This window comes from Cherax quadricarinatus, chromosome 48, assembly GCF_038502225.1.
Source record: "Cherax quadricarinatus isolate ZL_2023a chromosome 48, ASM3850222v1, whole genome shotgun sequence".
In the NCBI taxonomy this organism is placed as follows: Eukaryota; Metazoa; Arthropoda; class Malacostraca; order Decapoda; family Parastacidae; genus Cherax; species Cherax quadricarinatus.
This window is the reverse complement of record NC_091339.1, coordinates 26,463,845-26,489,233: the sequence shown is the minus strand read 5'-3', so window position 1 is coordinate 26,489,233 and position 25,389 is coordinate 26,463,845. Positions and strand designations below refer to the sequence as shown.

The following is a 25,389-nucleotide window of genomic DNA, read 5'->3' as shown; positions in this document are numbered from 1 at the left end:
GTCTTAAAATATGGTAAATAAGTGCAAATGACTGAAGAAATCCTGGCAGGTAGTGATGTAGGAGGAGGAATATTGGAACAAGTTGGTCACTCCTCCATCGTCTGCTGCCTCTCCTGCTGCCTCTCCTGCTGCCTCTCCTGCTGCCTCTCCTGCTGCCTCACTCAGTCATGATCATTCTACGCAAGCTTTCGCTCGCTCCGCGGTATATTTTACTTTGTTGGTTTATAATTTCCACGCTAAGACAAGCTTTTAATGTAATGGTGTTATGTAGCAGTGATGGGACCCCAGTGGATAAGATCAATTATTTACCTTTTAAGAATAAAGATATAAGGACCTCCAGTGGAAATAATTTACCTTGACTTTTTGGGATTATCGTAGGTAATTTACATATGTGTTGCTGTGTATGGTAACTTGTGTAACTGTTTACCTGTACTTAAACTTAGTAATCGTGACTGGGAAAATTGTACAGATAACCTGCATGTAGGAGACTTAAAATTATGACATTTCGGTCTGACTTGGGCCTAGTTGGACAAATGACGTCATAAGTTTGTCTCCAACTTATGCAGTGCTCTTATTTCTGCAACATTGCAAGCTCTTGATATGTTAATTGCAACGCAAAAGGCTTAGGGAGTTCTTTCAACTCTCTTCCGTGGTTATTTTGCATTTTGTCTCCTACGTGCTGGCTATTTGCTCAACATTTACCTTTTATAATAGTCATAGTCCCAATGACACACTGGAGATACCTGGAGAGAGTTCCGGGGGTCAACGCCCCCCCCCCCGGCCCGGTCAGACCATGCCTTATGGTGACATTTCCTAAAAAAAAAAAAAAAAAAAAAAATTTGCCTCTATAGACAGGCACAGTGTCTACCTGCTGAGGCTGACAGAACCCTATGTCTAGCTCATACACCGTATTTAGATTATTATTGTTCTCCCCATAAAGGTTCCTTGATGTTGGTGAGGGGCTCTTGATTTAAGGAATTGGACCAGTGCTTCAATTCCTTGTATCATGCCTGTATGTCTTCCATTTCCCAGTGACCCCTATGGGTTTAGTGCTGTCCCCATGAATGTAATATTGATAATTAATCTTGCTCTTCATGGTACTCTGCTCTATCAAAAAAAAATGAGACAGGCTACAAATCACACAACAAAATACATTCATCCTGGGCCTGTGTCGAAGATAGCACGTAGGCCAGGATGAATTACAGCAACCAGAATGTCCTAGAATTTGTATTGATAAAGCCACTGGATGGCGAAACGTCTACAATAAAGATACCCAGATGTTGCACATGTGTCTTAATCTCACTCAGCAACCAGATATGTTGAAGACAGAGTAAAGCAGTTGAAGTTAAATTTTGTTTAAAATTACTTAGTGTCCAGAATATCTTGCTCTGAATTTTGTCAAAATTAGGAGCCAAATCCAGTATGGTACTAAGGAAAGTGAACACAGTTTTACAGTACCTACAGTAAGTGGTCAGGCCTCAAACACCTTTCATTATACAGCAGTGAAGGAGTGGAACTGACTGCCAGAACATGTCAAGGCCAGTCTTAGCATGAATTAGTTCAGGAAGAGAGCTAAAAGGTTCCTAATGAATAAAGCTGCAGAACAGGAGGGAAAGTGATTTCTTGTATGGTTAACACTTGTGTACCTATTATATTAAGCTAGTTTTTCTTTACCTAGTGTTCATGCAAATTACTCAGTTTACTTTATTCCTGTTTCACCTCATTTTATTATAACTGATTTTCACACATTTGAGTTACTTGGCTGTTTTAATTTTTAAGGTTATAATAATGACTGATTCCTACTATATCCCAGTAGAAACAAGTCACTTTTGACTTTTTTTGGGAGTTATCCTAGGTAATCTACACATGTTACTATGTATGATAACTTGTGTAACTGTATTTGTGTACCTGTACCTAAATAAACTTACTTGCTAGGCTGCTAATAAGATATTACAAGGATCCCAATGAAAATAAGTCACTTTGTCTTGACTTTTTTGGGGTAAATGTTGCCAATCTGATGAATACATTTTAAAATAGTATTTTCATTCAAGATTGGTTGGTGCTAGAATAAGAGGTTGCCAGAAGCATACACTACCAGATTTGCCCTATGACTACAGCGCCCTAGAACCAGTCATCAGTGCTGAAATTATGCAACTGCATCACTCCAAACACCACCAAACCTATATCAACAATCTTAATGTAGCAGAGGAGAAATTAGCAGAAGCTAAAGCCAAAAGTATGTATGCTTAATGTATTTATTTGTGAATATACTTATAATGGTATATCAGTACAGTGGAAGCTCTACTTGCGAGCGTGTCCACGTGCGAGTTTTTCCAAATACGAGCAGTCGATGGGTTGATTTTTTGCTTCCATACGCGAGCAAAATTTCCACAAGCTAGCAGACCTCAAGGCAGGTTCTTTGACACTGGTGAGGGGCTCTTGCTCTTGATATCGGGAATTGTATCTCATTTGTTTGTTGGACTATCATATTGAAACTTGGGCAATGTATGATGGAAAGATGCTTCTTAACGTACACCAAAAATGAAAGAAATCTAAGCATAAATAATGGAGTTCACTTCTCAGCAATTAGCCACCCCTTAGCAGTAATTTCAAATGGTTTTTAGGGTTGTATTCTCGTTTTTTTTTTTTTTTGGTCTCATTTGATAGAATGGAAGATATATTACAGAAATAGATATGATTTTGATTGCTTTCACGACAAAAAGTACCTTGAAATATAGCTCAACCTAGGAGAAATGGTCCATTGCTTGGCTGTTTCAGAGTAAACAATATGCAGTCGTAAATGGGTTGACATTATTTATACAATTATTGCAATAAGGAATAACAGCAAATCTTATATTTTTTGTGTGAATAAAAATTACAAATTATTTATATAATAATAATAATAATAATGTACAATAATAATATGTATAATAGTAATTTTTTTTTCTACCAACAAGTCTGCCGTCTCCCACCGAGGCAGGGTGACCCAAAAAGAAAGAAAATCCCCAAAAAGAAAATACTTTCATCATCATTCAACACTTTCACCTCACTCATACATAATCACTGTTTTTGCAGAGGTGCTCAGAACACAACAGTTTAGAAGCATATACGTATAAAGATACACAACATATCCCTCCAAACTGCTAATATCCCAAAACCCCTCCTTTAGAGTGCAGGCATTGTACTTCCCATTTCCAGGACTCAACTCCGGCTATATAAAAATAACCGGTTTCCCTGAATCCCTTCACTAAATATTACCCTGCTCACACTCCAACAGATCATCAGGTCCCAAATACCATTCGTCTCCATTCACTCCTATCGAACACGCTCATGCAAGCCTGCTGGAAGTCCAAGCCCCTCGCCCACAAAACCTCCCTTACCCCTTCCTTCCAACCTTTTCGAGGACGACCCCTACCCCGCCTTCCTTCTCCTACAGATTTAAATGCTCTCCATGTCATTCTACTTTGATTCATTCTCTCTAAATGACCAAACCACCTCAACAACCCCTCTTCAGCCCTCTGACTAATACTTTTATTAACTCCACACCTTCTCCTAATTTCCACACTCCGAATTTTCTGCATAATATTTACACCACACATTGCCCTTAGACAGGACATCTCCACTGCCTCCAACCACCTCCTCGCTGCTGCATTCACAACCCAAGCTTCACACCCATATAAGAGTGTTGGTACTACTGTACTTTCATACATTCCCTTCTTTGCCTCCATAGATAACGTTTTTTGACTCCACATATACCTCAACGCACCACTCACCTTTTTTTCCTTCATCAGTTCTATGATTAACCTCATCCTTCATAAATCCATCCGCCTACACATCAACTCCCAAGTATCTGAAAACATTCACTTCTTCCTACTCCTCCTCCCCAATTTGATATCCAATTTTTCTTTATCTAAATCATTTGATACCCTCATCACCTTACTCTTTTCTATGTTCACTTTCAACTTTCTACCTTTACAACCCCATCCATAAATACATGTGTATTAAACAAACATGGTGACATTACACATCCCTGTCTAAGACCTACTTTTACCGGGAAGTAGTCTTCCTCTCTTCTACACACCCTACCCTGAGCCTCACTATCCTCATAAAAACTCTTTACAGCATTTAGTAACTTACCACCTATTCCATATACTTGCAACATCTGCCACATTGCTCCCCTATCATCTCTGTCATATGCCTTTTCTAAATCCATAAATGCAATAAAAACTTCCCTACCTTTATCTAAATACTGTTCACATATATGCTTCAGTGTGAACACTTGATCTACACATCCCCTACCCACTCTGAAACCTCCTTGCTCATCCGCAATCCTACATTCTGTCTTACCTCTCATTCTTTCAATAATAACCCTACCGTACGCTTTTCCTGGTATACTCAATAAACTTATTCCTCTATAATTTTTACAATCTCTCTTGTCCCCCTTCCCTTTATATAAAGGGACTATACATGCTCTCTGCCAATCTCTAGGTACCTTCCCCTCTTTCATACATTTATTAAACAAAAGTACCAACCACTCCAACACTATATTCCCACCCCCCCTGCTTTTAACATTTCTGTCATGATCCCATCAGTTCCAGCTGCTTTACCCCCTTTCATTCTACGTAATGCCTCACATACCTCCCCCACACTTACATTCTGCTCTTCTTCACTCTTAAAAGATGGTATACCTCCCTTGCCAGTGCATGAAATTACCGCCTCCCTTTCTTCCTCAACATTTAAAAGTTCCTCAAAATATTCTCGCCATCTACCTAATACCTCCCTCTCCCCATCTACTAACTCCCCTACTCTGTTTTTTAACTGACAAATCCATGCGTTCCCTAGGCTTTCGTAACTTGTTTAACTCCAAAAATTTTTCTTATTTTCATTAAAATTTCTTGACAGTGCCTCTCCCACTCTATCATCTGCTCTCCTTTTGCACTCTCTCACCACTCTCTTCACCTTTCTTTTACTCTCCATATACTCTGCTCTTCTTGTAACACTTCTGCTTTGTAAAAACCTCTCATAAGCTACCTTTTTCTCTTTTATCACACCCTTTACTTCATCATTCCACCAATCACTCCTCTTTCCTCCTGCCCCCACCCTCCTATAACCACAAACTTCTGCCCCACATTCTAATACTACATTTTTAAAACTATTCCAATCCTCTTCAACCCCCCCCCCCCCCCCACTACTCATCTTTGCACTAGCCCACCTTTCTGCCAATAGTCGCTTATATCTCACCCGAACTTCCTCCTCCCTTAGTTTATTCACTTTCACTTCCCTCCTACTTGTTGTTGCCACCTTCCTCTTGTCCCAACTACCTCTTATTCTAACTGTAGTTACAACTAAATAATGATCCGATATATCAGTTGCCCCTCTGTAAACATGTACATCCTGGAGCCTACCCATTAACCTTTTATCCACCAATACATAATCTAACAAACTACTTTCATTACGTGCTACGTCATACCTTGTATATTTATTTATCCTCTTTTTCATAAAATGTGTATTATTACCAAATTTCTTTCTACACACAGCTCAATTAAAGGCTCCTCATTTACATTTACCCCTGGCACCCCAAATTTACCTACTACATGTACTCTCTCCACAACATTTTTACCCACTTCAGCATTGAAATCCCCAACCACAAGTACTCTCACACTTGGTTCAAAACTCCCCACACATTCACTCAACATTTCCCAAAATCTCTCTCTCTCTCCTCTACACTTCTCTCTTCTCCAGGTGCATATACACTTACTATAACCCACTTTTCAAATCCAACCTTTATTTTACTCCACATAATCCTTGAATTAATACATTTATAGTCCCTCTTTTCCTGCCATATCTTATCTTTCAACATTATTGCTACTCCTTTAGCTCTAACTCTGTTTGAAACTCCTGACCTAATCCCATTTATTCCTCTCCACTGAAACTCTCCCACCCCCTTCAGCTTTGTTTCACTTAACTCTTTCAGGGTCCGTCCCGTAGATTTACGGCTTTGTGTTCAGGGTCCAAACCGTAGATCTACGTCATGAGCTCGGCTCACTCTGATAAACTGTGAGTGGTACATTTAGGCCTAGATATGAGAAAATACATATACAGTATGTGGTATGTGTGCACCACATAAAACAGATCCTGCAGCACACTGTGTATAATGAGAGAAAAAAACTGAAATCATGAATTTTCGATTAAAACAGCGACTTTGCAGTGTTTTTTCGTATGTTTTTTATAGTTGTATTTGCGATTTCTTGGTCTCATTTGATAGAATGGAAGACATATTACAGAAATAGAGATGATTTTGATTGGTTTTAGCACTGGAAATGGCTTGAAACTAAGCTCAAAGTAGTAGAAATGTTATGTTTTTGCAGTTATTCCAGAGTAAACAAACGACCTCACACGTCTAATACACGCCAGCTGGTGGGTCTGATATGCATTCACAAATATGGTGATGATATTTATACAATTATTACAGTATTGCATAACAGTAAATCTTCTATTTTTTGGTGTGAATAAAATTTCATTGTGAATAAAAAATCAAAATGGAATTTATTTGTAAAGCCTCAAAACATAACTAATGAACAGAGGAAGTGTTAGTTTAGTTCCAGGAATACCTACATTGTTTATTCTGGACCCTATTTTGAAATTGGAATATTTTGAACTTTGTGTTAAATTGGCCAAATTAACAATTTCCGATCACTTTAATTTGTAGTTGAAACAGTTGACTTGGCGATTTTTTGTGCTCAATCGATAGAATAGAAGTAATACTAGTGAAATAGCTAAGAATTTGGTTGACTGGAGTAATGTAATTGGCCTAAAATGGGAGTCAAAGTCGGCAAAATCGCCGATTCGTAAATATCGCTTACACATCAAAATTCGCGAGAGCATAATTTCGTCAGTTTTCCATCAAATTTTGTACTTCTTGTTTTATTACCTTCACAAAAAGATTCTCTACCATTTCATAAGAAAAAATAACAACTTTTTTTTTTTTTTTTAAATTCTTGGACACTGGGGCACCACTTCAGATTTGGGCCTTGGACCCTGAAGGGGTTAAAGCCAGGACATCCAGCTTCTTCTCATTCATAACATCCACAATCATCTCTTTCTTATCATTTGCACAACATCCATACACATTCAGACTTCCCACTTTGACAATTTTCTTCTTATTCTTTTTAGTAATCTGTACAGGAAAAGGGGTTACTATCCCATTGTTCCCGACATTTTAGTTGACTTTTACAACACGCATGGCTTACGGAGGAAAGCTTCTTATCCCACTTCCCCATGGATATAAAAGGAAAAGTAATAAGACCAAGAACTATTAAGATAAAATCAAAGAAAACTCAGATGAGTGTGTATAAATAAATGTGTACATGTATGTGTAGTGTGACCTAAGTGTAAGTAGAAGTAGCAAGACATACCTGTAATCTTGCATATTTATGAGACAGACAAAAAAACACCAGCAATCCTACCATCATGTAAAACAATTACAGGCTTTTGTTTTACATTCACTTGGCAGGACGGTAGTACCTCCCTGGGTGGTTGCTGTCTACCAACCTACTACCTATAAATAGTAAAAGTATAATAATATAATGCAATAATAATAATAAAATAAAATGTATAATAATACATATATAATAATAATGTACTACATATAATAATAGACGGCTTCAAAAGGCCGTCACTAGATGGCAGTGTTTACCACAACAAAGAGGGAGCGGTTGTGGCCGCCTCCACCTGTTACATAATGACATATTTTATTCATTTTGGAGTGTATATCATGTTTCTATGTTATTTAAATTGTTTGTTATGTCATATTAGATGAACTGTGATATATAAATAAGCCGTATAGATGATATTAGCAAAATTATTCATGAAGTATTTTGCCTGGTCTCCAGACAAACTTTCGTCCACCGCTGGCACCGCCCATACTACTACATGAACGACATATTTTATTCATTGTAGAGTATATATCAGGTTTCTATGTTATTTATATTGTTTATTATGTTATATTAGATGAAGTGAGATAGATAAATAAGCCGTAGAGTTGATATTAGCGAAATTATTGAAGTACAGAATTCCACTGGAACGGATTAATTGCATTTCAATTAATTTAAATGAGGAAAATTGATTCGGCAAACGAGCAAATCCAGTTGCGAGCAAGGTCATGGAACGGATTAAACTCACAAGTAGAGGTTCCACTGTATTTGTTCCACTTATTAAATAACTTGCAATTACCATACAGGGAATAAGACCCATATGCACACACTAAAACTACATTATAAAAGTGGTTGTGCCACGAGTGGTTTTTACACTCCTGTATGTGCCTTATTCCCATATTTGTTAATATTAACATACCAGTTTTTTGTTTTTTTTTTTCAATTACATTGTAGTCAAACTCTGAAATTGCCAGAGCCAGTTCTACCTACTCCAGTTTTATTTTAAAGTAGGAACAGCGAAAACATTTAAAAACTAGGTAAAAACTTGTTCATGGTTTACTCATTAACATTTGTCTTGCCAAGCACAAGGCAGGTGTCACTCGTGCATGAGTAAGAGTAGGTGACATTGAGCAAGGTGAGGTAGAATAAGGTCATTATTTCATTAAAATCTGTTTTTAAATCAAGTAAGCATGGGTGTGTTGAGTGGGGTAAAGCAGAATGTGATTATTTCATTAATATGTGTTCACTTCTCCCTTTTCCATGATTAATTATTAATATACAGTATGTACAATACACTATTAATAATACCAAGAAACAACCACTAAAATTATTAAAATCATCTTAGAAAATACCTCAAAGTTGATATTTTAAAACAAACACAAGGTCAGAGGTTTGCTTTTCCCATCTAGTGCTGTGTGGAGCATAATTTTTTTTTTTTTACTGTGCACACTTGCTGCAGACCCATTATCTCACATTTAAGCCAAACTTTAGCATTCACAGCATATAAAAAGGGAAATCTGCTTACATCATGGCACTCTGTGAGTGACACTGGCATCAGTAATGTTGATCTATGTGGGACTCGGTCAAAATGGTTAACTTAAATACAGAAATTTTGAATGGTAAATTGTCTTAAAATTACTATTCCAGTTAACCTTTTCAGGGTCGGTGTCATACTAGTACGGCTTGTACGCCAGGGTTGGTGCCGTACTAGTACGCGTAAATTCTAGCGCCTTAAATCTAGCGAGAAAAAGCTGGTAGCCATACATATGAAAGAATGGGTCTGTGTGGTCAGTGTACACAGTATAAAAAAAATCCTGCAGCACACAGTGCATCATGAGAAAAAAAACTTCCACCGTCTTTTTGGTTTAAAACAGCGACTTTGCAGTGTATTTTTGTGTGGTATTTATAGTTGTATTCTCGTTTTCCTGGTCTCATTTTATAGAATGGAAGACATATTACAGAAATTGAGATGATTTTGAAAAGTACCTTGAAATTGAGCTTAAGTTAGCAGAAATGTTTGATTTTTGCCAATGTTCAAAAGTAAGCAAATCATGCCACGCGTCCAATACACGTCAACTGGTGAGTCAAATATTCTTTCACAAGTGTGCTGATATTATTTATACCATTTCTACACTAATGCAGTAGTCTGCATAACAGTAAATCTTCTATTTTTTGTGAGAATAAAAATTCAAAGTGGAAAGCAAAAGAAATGTAAGAGGGGTCTGAGGATGTGACTAATGAACAGAGAATGCTATTTTAGTGCCAGGAATGTCTGTCTGGTTTATTCTGGACCCTGTTTGGAAATTGGCATCTTTTGAAATTTGTGTGAAATTGGCAAAATTGCCATTTGTTCTATTGAATGAGTACAAGAAACCACCCATTTACCAATTTCAACTGTATTCAATAAAGTGGTCAGAAATTGGCAAAATTGCCAATTTCTGACCACTTTATTGAATACAGTTGAAATCGGTAAATGGGTGGTTTCTTGTACTCATTCAATAGAACAAATGGAGGTCCAGCGAAATAGTTATGATTTTTGTTGACTGGTACATTGGCATTGGCTGAAAATGGGGCTCAAAGTGGGCAAAATTGCCAATGCGCAAACATCGTTGAGACCGCTAACTTCGCGAGAGCATAATTCCGTAAGCTTTCCATCAAATTTCATACTTTTGGTGGCATTATGATCGGGAAAAGATTCTCTATCATTTCATAAGAATTTTTTTTTTTTTTTTTCCGAAAAATTTTCCACCCTGAGAACAAGTTTAGGAGACGGCCTCTTGACCCTGAAAGGGTTAATAGATATCATTTCCATACTCATTATGCCTTACATAATGAATATGAGTAGGCCACCAGCCTACCAGGCCACAGGCCTGGTAGGCAAAGCTCTCACTTCACATGCTGAGTATCTATGGTTCAATTCCCGGCAAGGGTGGAAACATTGGGCATGTTTCCTTACACCTCTTGTCCTATTCACCTAGCAAAGCAGGTAGGTACCTGGGTGTTAGTCGACTGGTGTGGGGTGCATTCTTGGAGACAAGATTGAGGACCCCCATGGAACTGAGACACTCTCTTGACGATGCACTGCCTTTCTTGCGTTATCATGGGTGGCTAACCCTCCAGGTTTAAAAATCCAAACAAAATCTTATATCTTATTTTATCTTGCAATAAATATGTGTAATTCCTAATGTTGTAACTATTCATATTTTGTAAATAAGACTTTTATTTACCTTTTTTTTTTTTTTTGCAGGTGACATCAGTACAGTTATAGCACTTGCTCCAGCACTGAAGTTTAATGGTGGTGGCCACATAAATCACTCAATCTTTTGGAAGAACTTGTCACCAGATGGTGGAGAACCACAAGGTATGGGAATGTTTTTCCCGCATGCACAAGTATGGATTTTTTGTACAAGGCATAATTTATATGAATTTTCCATGTTTTTCTCCTGGTAGCTAATTTTCTTGAGTAGCTGTACCTTAACCAGTCTTTGGAGCATAGTTTAATTTCTTTGTTGGGACTTCATAATGGTATACTTTTACATGAATATAATTTACACTGAGCAATCTAACTAGGCCTAAAAATGCAAGTACAGTACACACATTACTTACCTTAAAGTATTTTCATACTTAGCTTATAGAGAGTGATGAATATATTTATTGTAAGTAGCCTGAATGGGTATAATTGAAAACCACTGTATTAGCAAAACACTGTAAAGAGAAGCACTGTAAAATGGGGCCTGCCTGTATACTATTCTGTATAACTGTTCTTGTACTTAACCAAACATAATTTGTTATTCCTTGCCAAGTTGGATTCAAATCCAAAAAAGTACTAATGTGATCATAAAAATATTTGACAAGAGTTCATGCAAGATTTGAAATAAACTAGTAATATATGAGAATTTGTATTGGGCTGCAGAATCTTTTGATACAGTTTGCCACAATATTTATCTTCACAAACTTAATCGCTAGACTATCATAACCTCAATAACTAGTCGTAAATGACACTTCCTCACCCCCCCCCCACACACACACACACATCTATATTTGCATAAAAAATAATAAATTTCCATATGTTTGTACAAACATATTTTCAGGCTTTTTTTTTTTTCTCCATGCTCCATATCACTCTTCTACACCAGTGTCCAGTAGTATTCAGCCATCAAACTGATAGTCAGGTTTCCCTTGATATCTTTTCTCCATAGTGGCTATGTCTTTGTGAAACCATGTACTTTGGGGTTCCTTTTCACAAAAACTGTGTGTTGAATCAAATTCAAGTTCAGGTTTGTATTTGATGTCCAGAACTTTGTTAGAAACACTTTTTTAAATGTGAATTGGCTATGGGTTTAGTGCTTATTTATAATTATAATAATAAATGTGAATTGAAACCTTTGTTGGCCATTGTCATTGACTTTTCCTTTAAAGAAATTATTACTGGAAACCAATCTAACATATATGTAATTTCTTGGAAAATACTATTATTATTATTAATCATTATTATTAATTATTATTATTGTTAGTGGTAGTTTTTTACTGTAATATTGCTCATGAAAGAATCCTGCTTTTTATGTTGTAAAGTTTCTTTAAATCTCAGAATTAAGGAACATTATCAGTACTAAATTTTAGTGTAAACTTTAATCTTGTTTAAACTTTATACAGGGGAATTACTGACTGCTATCAACCGAGACTTTGGGAGTCTTGATGGTTTGAAAAGTCAGCTTTCTGCAGCAACAGTAGCTATACAAGGTTCAGGTTGGGGTTGGCTGGGCTATAATAAGCAGAAGAAAATATTACAAATTGCCACTTGTCCTAATCAGGTAAGAGTAACCATGAACTTTCAGTATTGTACTTTAAGGATTTAGTATACAGCACAGTTGTGGTGGGTGGTACATTGAGGCATCTGTGTAGACAAAGCACATTATCCATGGAGGCAAAAAGAAAAATGTTATCAGTGTGTATGGACCCAACACACTTATGTGGGTGAGAAGCATGGGTTTTAAATGTTGCAGCGAGAAGGAGGCTAGAGACACTGGAGATAGTCATGTCTAAGGGCAGTGTGTGGTGTAAATACCATGTCTAAGGGCACTGTGTGGTGTGAATATCATGTCTGAGGGCAATGTGGGATGTGAATATTATATTGAAAATTCATAGCTGGGAGATTAGGAAGAAAGGCTATTGACATGGTTTGGACATTCAGAGGAGCAAAATAGGATGATTTATAGGGTGTATAAATCTATAGAGAACAAATGGATTTGTCAGTTAAAAATAGGAGAGGAGAGTTATTAAATGGAGAGTTAGAGGTATTGGGAAGATGGAGGGAATATTTTGAGGAATTGTTAAATGTTGATGAAGATAGGGAAGCTGTGATTTCGTGTATAGGGCAAGGAGGAATAACATCTTGTAGGAGTGAGGAAGAGCCAGTTGTGAGTGTGGGGGAAGTTCGTGAGGCAGTAGGTAAAATGAAAGGGGGTAAGGCAGCCGGGATTGATGGGATAAAGATAGAAATGTTAAAAGCAGGTGGGGATATAGTTTTGGAGTGGTTGGTGCAATTATTTAATAAATGTATGGAAGAGGGTAAGGTACCTAGGGATTGGCAGAGAGCATGCATAGTTCCTTTGTATAAAGGCAAAGGGGATAAAAGAGAGTGCAAAAATTATAGGGGGATAAGTCTGCTGAGTATACCTGGTAAAGTGTATGGTAGAGTTATTATTGAAAGAATTAAGAGTAAGACGGAGAATAGGATAGCAGATGAACAAGGAGGCTTTAGGAAAGGTAGGGGGTGTGTGGACCAGGTGTTTACAGTGAAACATATAAGTGAACAGTATTTAGATAAGGCTAAAGAGGTCTTTGTGGCATTTATGGATTTGGAAAAGGCATATGACAGGGTGGATAGGGGGGCAATGTGGCAGATGTTGCAAGTGTATGGTGTAGGAGGTAGGTTACTGAAAGCAGTGAAGAGTTTTTACGAGGATAGTGAGGCTCAAGTTAGAGTATGTAGGAAAGAGGGAAATTATTTCCCAGTAAAAGTAGGCCTTAGACAAGGATGTGTGATGTCACCGTGGTTGTTTAATATATTTATAGATGGGGTTGTAAGAGAAGTAAATGCGAGGGTCTTGACAAGAGGCGTGGAGTTAAAAGATAAAGAATCACACACAAAGTGGGAGTTGTCACAGCTGCTCTTTGCTGATGACACTGTGCTCTTGGGAGATTCTGAAGAGAAGTTGCAGAGATTGGTGGATGAATTTGGTAGGGTGTGCAAAAGAAGAAAATTAAAGGTGAATACAGGAAAGAGTAAGGTTATGAGGATAACAAAAAGATTAGGTGATGAAAGATTGAATATCAGATTGGAGGGAGAGAGTATGGAGGAGGTGAATGTATTCAGATATTTGGGAGTGGACGTGTCAGCGGATGGGTCTATGAAAGATGAGGTGAATCATAGAATTGATGAGGGAAAAAGAGTGAGTGGTGCACTTAGGAGTCTGTGGAGACAAAGAACTTTGTCCTTGGAGGCAAAGAGGGGAATGTATGAGAGTATAGTTTTACCAACGCTCTTATATGGGTGTGAAGCATGGGTGATGAATGTTGCAGCGAGGAGAAGGCTGGAGGCAGTGGAGATGTCATGTCTGAGGGCAATGTGTGGTGTGAATATAATGCAGAGAATTCGTAGTTTGGAAGTTAGGAGGAGGTGCGGGATTACCAAAACTGTTGTCCAGAGGGCTGAGGAAGGGTTGTTGAGGTGGTTCGGACATGTAGAGAGAATGGAGCGAAACAGAATGACTTCAAGAGTGTATCAGTCTGTAGTGGAAGGAAGGCGGGGTAGGGGTCGGCCTAGGAAAGGTTGGAGAGAGGGGGTAAAGGAGGTTTTGTGTGCGAGGGGCTTGGACTTCCAGCAGGTATGCATGAGCGTGTTTGATAGGAGTGAATGGAGACAAATGGTTTTTAATACTTGACGTGCTGTTGGAGTGTGAGCAAAGTAACATTTATGAAGGGGTTCAGGGAAACCGGCAGGCCGGACTTGAGTCCTGGAGATGGGAAGTACAGTGCCTGCACTCTGAAGGAGGGGTGTTAATGTTGCAGTTTAAAAACTGTAGTGTAAAGCACCCTTCTGGCAAGACAGTGATGGAGTGAATGATGGTGAAAGTTTTTCTTTTTCGGGCCACCCTGCCTTGGTGGGAATCGGCCAGTGTGATAATAAAAATAAAAAAATAATAAATCTATAGTGGAGGGAAGGAGGGGTAAGGATTGTCTTAGGAAAGGTTGGAGTGAATGGGTAAAGGAGATTTTGTATGTGAGGGACTTGGATATTCAGTAGGCACGTGTGAGCATGTTTGATGGGAATGAGTGGAGACAAGTGGTTATTAAGACCTGACGTGCTGTTGGAGTATAAGCAAGGTAACATTTATGAAGGGATTCAGGGAAACTGGTTAGTTGGACTTGAGCCCTGGAGATGGGAAGTACAGTGCCTGCATTCTGAAGGGGAGATGAGGTTATTGCATTTTGGAGGGGCATCTGAGCTGTAATGTCAGTGTGCCTCTGAAAAGATAGTGATGGGTTGAGTGATGGTGGAAGTTCTTTTATGATTCACCCTACTTCAGTGAGAGATGGCCAGTGTGTTATAAAAAAAATGCAAGCAGTGTTCAGCACATACGAACAAGATAGTACATCTTATGGTCTTGGCCAAATTCAGACTCTTGTTACATGAGGACAAAAAGGTCAGGAAAAAATACACAGAAGCCACCTTCATCTAAATCTATAGGGCAGAACCAAGGTTCTATGCACATTGAATGACACCCCTTTCCTTTTGTCACCAGCTCTTGCCCGACCTTGCTCACACAGTAGTCATAGTCATATGGCTGACCTCTTTACTTGACCAAATAGCTATATAAGAAATTATTAAAATATTTTCTAGATAGCTTATAAAGCCCTCCTTGAACATTATAATCAAGGCTTATACTATTGTTATGTTATGTAATTGAACATCCTGTCTTTTTTTATTCAAGTGCTTCCATCTGGGTGTTGTGGTGAAGAGCTGCTAAATAATACGAGGTCTGTCTACCAAGCTAGTTGGCTGAATCTAGTTTTTGCATAACTTGATGTGCATACAGGTCCTCAATAAATATTCTTCCAATTAGGTAGTAAGCAGACAATTTGGGAACTGTCTATAAAGACTAGATAGCAGGCAGTTTATTCAGGCACTATCTGGACAAATTAACCCTTAAACTGTCCAAACGTAGATCTGCGTTTTGTCAACATTGTAAAGTATGTAAAAAAGGTTTTTTTTTTTTTTTTTTTTTTTTTTTTACACTTGAAAACGTGTAAAAAAACTTTGATCTATTTTTTTTTTTTTTTTAATATGTAAAAGAAACGTAGATCTACTTTTGGAGCACTACGCATGTGAACGTAGATCTGCTTGGACAGTTTAAGGGTTAATTGGCAAGTGTTTGACTTCAATACAAAAGAGGGGGGGCAGGGACTGTGGTACCATTGATGCTTCAGAGAGGATTATTTTTGAGATGCTAATAAAATGAGACCTCATTGATGGAGAAGAGACCAAAAACAGTTTAAGCAGCAAAGATGCATAGAATTTGACTATTTACTATTGCAAAAACTAATGTTTCCTAAATAATAACTTTAAATATTGTATATTTATTTATAAAAAGTAATTGCAGACAAAGGTAAGAGTCACTGTCAGTATCATATGCATTGTGACATTTTGCCAGTTGCATGCCAATCCTTGCATTTCTGGCAAGATTGTAGTATATCATACAGTATTTATGATTTAGCACAAGGACTGGCCAAGTTGTTTACCATTATTTTTCAGGATCCACTGGAAGCAACTACAGGTCTTATTCCCCTCTTTGGAATTGATGTGTGGGAGCATGCCTACTACCTCCAGTATAAAAACGTACGCCCAGATTATGTTAATGCTATATGGAAAGTTGCAAATTGGAAGGACATTATAACAAGGTTTAATGCAGCTCAGTAAGTTGTTGCAGTTGTACTTTGTCTGTGATGAAAGAAATATAAATGATTGTTTTTAAAGATGGAAATCCACATAATGCATGTTTCCTTATGCTCTTTTTGTATCACTTGAAATTAAAGTGAAATTGTATACAGTTCTAAATTTTATTAACATTTACATGGAAATATTTAAACCTGACATTATAGTAATGTCTATGTTATGTGACATTTAGTAATTGATTCCAAATGCTGTAATAAGTACTGTAATCAGCTTTTCGATTTTCTGCTCAAGAGTTGCCTTAACAAGTACATTTCAGTATCTTTGGAAGTCATAGGGCTGGAAATGTAAATAATATTCTTATTGACTTATGTGGACTATAGCTTTGATATGTTAATAAAGGAATATTTAGCAAGCAATAATTTTGTTTTAATTGTATATTCATACAGGCAAATAACATTGGTAGATTTAAATTCTTTATTACTGCTACTGATGGGTTTTGTTTTTACAGAAAAGTTGAGGATCTTTGAGCTAATGCTTTGTAGGTGTTAGCAAACATTAAAAAAGTATTTGAAAAATTAAAATCTAAATGTTCCACTGAAAGAGATTTTGATATCTGTATACCAAAGAAAAATATTGTACTGAAGTAATAGCCCTAACATGTGTATTTACAGTATACTATGTTAAATTCAAATGAAACTGCTCATAAACTAATTATAGTGTTTCAGTCCAGTTTCCATCCAGTATCTTGTATGGCAATTTATTTTTTATTTAACCCATAAAAGTATAAGTATAAACTACAGCAAACCAGTATTACAACTTTTGGTGGCTAAAATTAAAACCTGTAATTTTTTTTTTTTTTTTTTCAACAAGTCGGTCGTCTCCCACCGAGGCAGGGTGACCCAAAAAAGAAAGAAAATCCCCAAAAAGAAAATACTTTCATCATCATTCAACACTTTCACCACACTCACACATTATCACTGTTTTTGCAGAGGTGCTCAGAATACAACAGTTTAGAAGCATATACGTATAAAGATATACAGGTCTCCCTCAACATTCGCAAGGGTTAGGGGATCAAGAGCCTCGCGAATGTTGAAAAACCGTGAATGTTTGGTTCCCCAATATATTGTAGGGAAATATAATACAATACTGCTTCCTTAACTTGTTGAACCGTGAACAACCATAAAATACACGAAAACGTCATGAACTGTACTAAAAATATACATGTTATGCTTTAATAACATGTATGTTATTAAATACCACAGACTCCGCCATTGCCTCCACCAATGCCTCCACCACTTCCTCAACCACTGCGAGTCCTTACTACCCTCCCTCCGACCCCCGCAACTGGCAGCCAGCCCTCCCACCACTCAGTGTGGTGAGTGTTTTGTTTGTTCATTATTTGCTATTAAACTACAGTATAAATAATGCAAACCCATTCATGACTGCATATTGGAATGGCTATTCGGACAGGTATTGGACGGTGACATCATGTGTTTACTCTTGAACACAGCAAAGAATCAAGCATTTCTGCTACTACTAAGAATAACAATAGTACTAATAATAATAATAATACGATATAATTGAAGAAGGAAATTGTACAAAAATACGAGGGAGTGGTTGACACATCGTCAGTGTGGCTTTGTTTATGTTGGAGTGAGCATTAGTCTCCGTGCTCTTCCAAACATTTCACAATAATTCTGCAGTTGAGGCAGTGGTATTTAATAACATATATGTTATAAATAATAATAGTACATATTATTAATAACATGTATTATTATTATTAATAACATGTATGTTATTAAATACCACTGCCTCAACCGCTGCCTCAACCGCTGCCTCAACCACTGCCTCAATCGCTGCCTCAACAGCTGCCTCACCCACTGCCTCAGTCGCTGCCTCAACAGCTGTCTCACCCACTGCCTCAATCGCTGCCTCAACAGCTGCCTCACCCACTGCCTCAATTGCTGCCTCAACAGCTGTCTCAACCACTGCCTCAATCGCTGCCTCAACAGCAGCCTCACCCACTGCCTCAACAGCAGCCTCACCCACTGCCTCAATTGCTGCCTCAACCACTGCCTCAATCGCTGCCTCAACCACTGCCTCAATCGCTGCCTCAATCGCTGCCTCAACAGCTGCCTCACCCACTGCCTCAACAGCAGCCTCACCCACTGCTTCAATCGCTGCCTCAACCACTGCCTCAATCGCTGCCTCAACAGCTGCCTCAACCACTGCCTCAATCGCTGCCTCAACAGCTGCCTCACCCACTGCCTCAATCGCTGCCTCAACAGCTGCCTCAACCACTGCCTCAATCGCTGCCTCAACAGCAGCCTCAACAGCTGCTTCACCCACTGCCTCAATCGCTGCCTCAACCACTGCCTCAATCGCTGCCTCAACCACTGCCTCAATCACTGCCTCAACCACTGCCTCAATCGCTGCCTCAACAGCTGCCTCAACAGCTGCCTCTACCACTCCAGTCGCACTCAATCTACAAGCACCAAACAATGAATTATTGTGAAATGTTTGGAAGAGCACGGAGACTAATGCTCACTCCAGCATAAACAAAGCCACACTGACGATGTGTCAACCACTCCCTCGTATTTTTGTACAACTTCCTTCAATTATATCGTTTTTTTTTTTTTTTTTTTTTTTTTCAACAAGTCGGCCGTCTCCCACCGGGGCAGGGTGACCCAAAAAAGAAAGAAAATCCCCAAAAAGAAAATACTTTCATCATCATTCAACACTTTCACCACACTCGCACATTATCACTGTTTTTGCAGAGGTGCCCAGAATACAACAGTCTAGAAGCATAAACATATAAAGATACACAACATATCCCTCCAAACTGCCAATATCCCAAACCCCTCCTTTAAAGTGCAGGCATTGTACTTCCCATTTCCAGGACTCAAGTCCGACTATATGAAAATAACCGGTTTCCCTGAATCCCTTCACTAAATATTACCCTGCTCACACTCCAACAGATCGTCAGGTCCCAAGTACCATTCGTCTCCATTCACTCCTATCTAACACGCTCACGCACGCTTGCTGGAAGTCCAAGCCCCTTACCCACAAAACCTCCTTTACCCCCTCTCTCCAACCCTTTCGAGGACGACCCCTACCCCGCCTTCCTTCCCCTATAGATTTATATGCTTTCCATGTCATTCTACTGTGATCCATTCTCTCTAAATGACCAAACCACCTCAACAACCCCTCTTCTGCCCTCTGACTAATACTTTTATTAACTCCACACCTTCTCCTAATTTCCACACTCCGAATTTTCTGCATAATATTTACACCACACATTGCCCTTAAACAGGACATCTCCGCTGCCTCCAACCGTCTCCTCGCTGCTGCATTTACCACCCAAGCTTCACACCCATATAAGAGTGTTGGTACTACTATACTTTCATACATTCCCTTCTTTGCCTCCATAGATAACGTTTTTTGACTCCACATATACCTCAACGCACCACTCACCTTTTTTCCCTCATCAATTCTATGATTAACCTCATCCTTCATAAATCCATCCGCCGACACGTCAACTCCCAAGTATCTGAAAACATTCACTTCTTCCATACTCCTCCTCCCCAATTTGATATCCAATTTTTCTTTATCTAAATCATTTGACACCCTCATCACCTTACTCTTTTCTATGTTCACTTTCAACTTTCTACCTTTACACACATTCCCAAACTCATCCACTAACCTTTGCAATTTTTCTTTAGAATCTCCCATAAGCACAGTATCATCAGCAAAAAGTAACTGTGTCAATTCCCATTTTGAATTTGATTCCCCATTATTATTATTATTACTATTGTTATTATTAGCAGTAGCAGAAATGTTTGATTCTTTGCTGTGTTCAAGAGTAAACACATGATGTCACCGTCTAATACCTGTCCGAATAGCCATTCCAATATGCAGTCATGAATGGGTTTACATTATTTATACTGTAGTTTAATAGCAAATAATGAACAAACAAAACACTCACCACACTGAGTGGTGGGAGGGCTGGCTGCTGGTTGCTGGGGTCGGTGAGAGGGTAGTAGGGACTCGCAGGTGGCGGGAAACTTGAATATGATTTGGCGGCTGGGAATTTGGTGGCTGGGAATTTGGCGGTTAGGAATTCGCGAATGTGTGAAGCCCGCGAAAGCTGAAAACGTGAATGTTGAGGGAGACCCGTACAACATATCCCTCCAAACTGCCAATATCCCAAAACCCCTCCTTTAAAGTGCAGGCATTGTACTTCCCATTTCCAGGACTCAAGTCCAACTATATGAAAACCGGTTTCCCTGAATCCCTTCACTAAATATTACCCTGCTCACACTCCAACAGATCATCAGGTCCCAAGTATCATTCGTCTCCATTCACTCCTATCTAACACGCTCATGCACGCTTGCTGGAAGTCCAAGCCCCTCACCCACAAAACCTCCTTTACCCCCTCTTTCCAACCCTTTCGAGGACGACCCCTACCCCTCCTTCCTTCCCCTATAGATTTATATGCTTTCCATGTCATTCTACTTTGATCCATTCTCTCTAAATGACCAAACCACCTCAACAACCCCTCTTCTGCCCTCTGACTAATGCTTTTATTAACTCCACACCTTCTCCTAATTTCCACACTCCGAATTTTCTGCATAATATTTACACCACACATTGCCCTTAGACACTAAAAAATATCTACCACAAACTGGCAAGTATGACCCTTGGTAATTTTTCACATACAGTAGACCCCTGACTTGCTTTTTTCCTTAAAAATGGAAAAATATCTGCACGTAAGAAATTGCACTTTGGAAACAATTACTTAATGAATGCTGATCTGCAGTTAATCATTACAAATATTCAAACAAATTATTTTAAATATTATTTTGCAAAATGCATACATACTTTGTGCATGTTAATTTTATGCATGTATACTCACATTTATTTGGTAGAAATTGGTCAAGAATTATAGATTTAATTAAGATTTTCTTAGGACAGAAGTAAATGGGTTCTTGGTTGTTTACCAAATGCATTGGTATTGTGTATGTTCTTTTATGCATGATATTGTTTTTTGTTGGGTCCCTGGTCATGTTGACGTAGAGGGCAATGAACAGGCAGACACTGCTGCGCGGTCAGCAGTACATGACCTACCAATTTCATATAGAGGTGTTCCATTTTCAGACTATTTTGCTGTAATAGCTACCCACCTTCGCACCCATTGGCAACAACGTTGGTCTGCTCTGCTCAATAACAAACTTTGTTCTGTTAAACCGAGTATAGGTTACTGGCCGTCTTGTCACCAGTGTCGAGGTTGGGAGACTACTCTCTCCCGCCTTCGCATTGGCCATACTCATCTTACGCATGGACATCTCATGGAGAGGCGCCCTGCTCCTCTCTGTGAGCATTGTCAGGTTCCATTATCGGTCAGCCATATTCTGTTAGACTGCCCACTTTATCAACGAGCACGCAGAATTTACCTCCAACGTCGTCTCCGCTCTACTACTCTCTCTTTATCTTCCCTTCTCGCTTATGGACCCACCTTTCATCTGGACTCTCTCATTGACTTTTTGACAACAACTGATTTACTCCACAAACTCTGATGATACCTTCAGCCCTTTCTACCTCAATCTCTTGCTACCCCCTACCCCTGCACTATCCCCTGCCCTGCTGTTTTCTGTAACCTACTAATCATCCCTACCCCCTTCTGCCGCCCGATACACTCACTCCCTTCCTTACCCTGCAGCGCTGTATAACCCTTGTGGCTTAGTGCTTCTTTTTTATTATAATAATAATTTATGCATGTGATGAGGGTATCACACAATTTAGATAAAGAAAACTTGGATATCACATTGGAGAGAGGGAGTATGGAAGAAGTGAATGTTTTCAGATATTTGGGAGTTGACATGTCAGCAGGTGGGTTTATGAAGAATGGCGTTAACCATAGCATTGATGAAAAAAAGGTGGGTGGTGCATTGAGGTATCTGTGTAGACAAAAAATGTTATCCATGGAGACAAAGAAGGGAATGTACGAAAGTATAGTGGTACCAACATTTTTATATGGGAGTGAAGCTTGGGTTGTAAATGCTGCAGCAAGGAGGCAGCTGGAGGCAGTGGAGATGTCCTGTCTAAGGGCAATATGTGGTGTAAATATTATGCAGAGAATTCAGAGTGTGGAAATTAGGAAAAGGTGTGGAGTTACTAAAAGTATTAGTCAGAGGGCTGAAGAGGGGTTGTTGAGGTGGTTTGGTCATTTAGAGAGAATGGAACAAAGTAGAATGACTTGGAGATGGTATAAACCTTTAGGGGAAGGAAGGCGTGGTACGGGTCATCCTCAAAAAGGTTAAAGGGAGGGGGTAAAGGAAGTTTTGTGGGCGAGGGACTTGGACTTCCAGCAAGCATGCGTGTGTGTGTTAGGAGTGAATGGAGACGAATGGCTTTTGGGACCTGACGAGCTGTTGGAGTGTGAGCAGGGTAATATTTTGTGAAGGGATTCAGGGAAACTGGTTAGCCAGACTTGAGTCTTGGAAATGGGAAGTACGTACAATGCCTGCACTTTAAAGGAGGGGTTTGGGATATTGGCAGTTTAGACGAACTTGTAAACTGTCGTACCTGAGTGCTTCTGCAAAGATAGTGATTATGTGTGAGTGATAGTGAAAGTGTTGAATGATGAAAAGTTTTTTCTTTCTTTTTGGGTCACTGCCTCGCTGGGAAGTGGCCGATGTTTTTTTTTTTTTTTGTGTGTGTGTGTGTGTGTGTGTAGAGAGATTGGCTAAGAGCTAAGATTCAACCCCTTGCTACCACATGGAGTTAAGTACTGTAGAGTAAATAATTACACCACCACTGCTACTTGTATACTAGATATTGTATGTCCATGATGAGTAGGTGCAGAAGAGCAGGAGCTTGTGCCACACCCTTATTCAGTTATCCTTGCTATTACCTTTCTAAATTATACCCATTCACATTAACCCTTTGACTGTCGAGGTTGTATATATACGTCTTACGAGGTACCGTGTTTGACATATATATAAGTACTCATAAATTCTATCGGCTTCAAATCAAGCAGGAGAAAGCTGGTAGGCCCACATGTGAGAGAATGGGTCTGTGTGGTCAGTGTGCACCATATAAATCCTGGAGCACACAGTGCATAATGAGAAAAAAAAAATCTCCGACCGTTTTTTTTTTAATTAAAATGCTGACTTTGTGGTCTATTTTTGTATAGTATCTATGGCTGTATTTTCGTTTTCTTGGTCTCATTTGATAGAATGGCAAACATATTATAGAAATAGAGGTGATTTTGACTGATTTTACTATAAAAAGAACCTGGAAATGGATCTCAAAGTAGGGGAAATATTTGATTTTTGCCGATGTTCAAAAGTAAACAAATGATGTCATTGTCCAATAAATGCCCAACTAGCCATTCTGATATGCAGTCATGAATGGGTTGATGTTATTTATACAATTATTGCAGTAGTCTGCATAAGTGTAAATCTTCTAATTTTTGTTTGAATAAAAATTCAAAATAGAAAGCAAGAGTAATATCAGAGGGGCTTGGAGATGTGACTGATGAACAAAGAAAATGTTATTTTAGAGCCAGGAATGTCTGCATTGTTCATTCTGGACCTTATTTTGAAATCATTGTATTTTTTAATTTTCGTGAAATTGGCCAAATTGCAAATTTCTGACCACGTTATTGGGTAGTTGAAATTGGTAAATGGGCAGTTTCTTGTACTCAATCGATAGAAAAAATGGAGTTCTAAAGAAATAGCTATGAGTTTGGTCGACTGGAACAGTGGAATTAGCCGAAAATGGGGCTCAAAGTGCGAGAAATCGCCGATTTGTAAATAACGCCGAGGTCGCTAACTTCGCGAGAGCGTAATTCCGTCAGTTTTCCATCAAATTTCGTGTTTTTGGTGTCATTACAATCGGGAAAAGATTCTCTATCATTTCGTAAGATTTTTTTTTTTTTTTTTTTTTTTTTTTTTTTTTTTTTTTTTTTTTTTTTTTTTTTTTTTTTTTTTTTTTTTTTGAAATTTTGCGACACCAGGAGACACTTCAGGATTGGGGGTTGCGACAGTCAAGGGCTTAAACTTCATAATGAGGGAATGGTGAGCCTCAGAAGTTAGATACCCTGTAAGAGGGTTGGAATGAGTGAGAAAAAGACGAGGCACTCAACCTGCTGCTTCCCCTAACATGTCATCCTATTCTTCTTGCAGTGCAGTCAGCCACAACAATGAGGAAGTGGTCATTATGATCAAATTAAGCACTAAACCCATAAGGATCACACAGCTCTGCAGGATGTGAAAGTAGAAATTTTTGAAAAGGTTGAGCCTATGTAAAGAATATTGTTTTATATAAGATGTGAGAGAGCTGCTGTGTGCCACTACTTACCTGTACTGTATTGTAGCTTAGTTCTGTTAATGTGGAGAATGGAAAATAATAAGGCTCAGTCCAAAGAAAGGGAAGATAGGTGTAATTCCTTGGGTCAGAGGCACCTCACCAGCATTTTGGCACTTCCTTGGAGGGCCTCCCTTACCAGCAAACGCTGACATGCTATATATTTGGCAATCAAATACTAGTTTATCCGTATTGATTGGGTACAATCTCCATCTTTGAGAAGAGTGGACCATAGTTGAAACTTTGAAGATTGAGAGGTGTAATTTTAATGGCATTTGACCCAAAGGGGATAGGTTCCTTCATGCTGGCGAAGGGGATCTTAATATAAGGAATTGAACCTGCATTTCCCTTCCTGAGATTGAATCTGAATGCTTCCCATTTTCCTAGGCGTTGTATAACCTCTGGGTTTTGGATTCCCCTTATAAATGTAATAATATTCTAATTGTATTTGGATGTCCATAAAATATGAAATTTTCTTTTATGACTATAAAGGATTACAATGGTCTGGCAGCATGAATTGATAGTGGCATCTCTACACCACTGCAGTTCTGCCAGAGGTGTGAAGATGCCTTAAACAGCCTGGTCGGTATCATTAATTTTAATACGCATCCAACTTTCAAGATTATTACT

General features: G+C 38.7%; 1 protein-coding gene across 1 annotated transcript; it reads left to right on the top strand.

Annotated features, from left to right (window-relative positions):
• Nucleotides 1-43: 43 nt before the first annotated feature.
• Sod2 (superoxide dismutase 2) lies at nucleotides 44-16,808 on the top strand. The gene is made up of 5 exons (XM_053787174.2): nucleotides 44-202; nucleotides 2,052-2,236; nucleotides 10,681-10,794; nucleotides 12,087-12,244; nucleotides 16,249-16,808. The coding sequence occupies exons 1-5, from the start codon at nucleotides 168-170 to the stop codon at nucleotides 16,411-16,413; spliced, it is 657 nt and encodes a 218-aa protein (XP_053643149.1). The 5' UTR covers nucleotides 44-167; the 3' UTR covers nucleotides 16,414-16,808.
• Nucleotides 16,809-25,389: the final 8,581 nt, after the last annotated feature.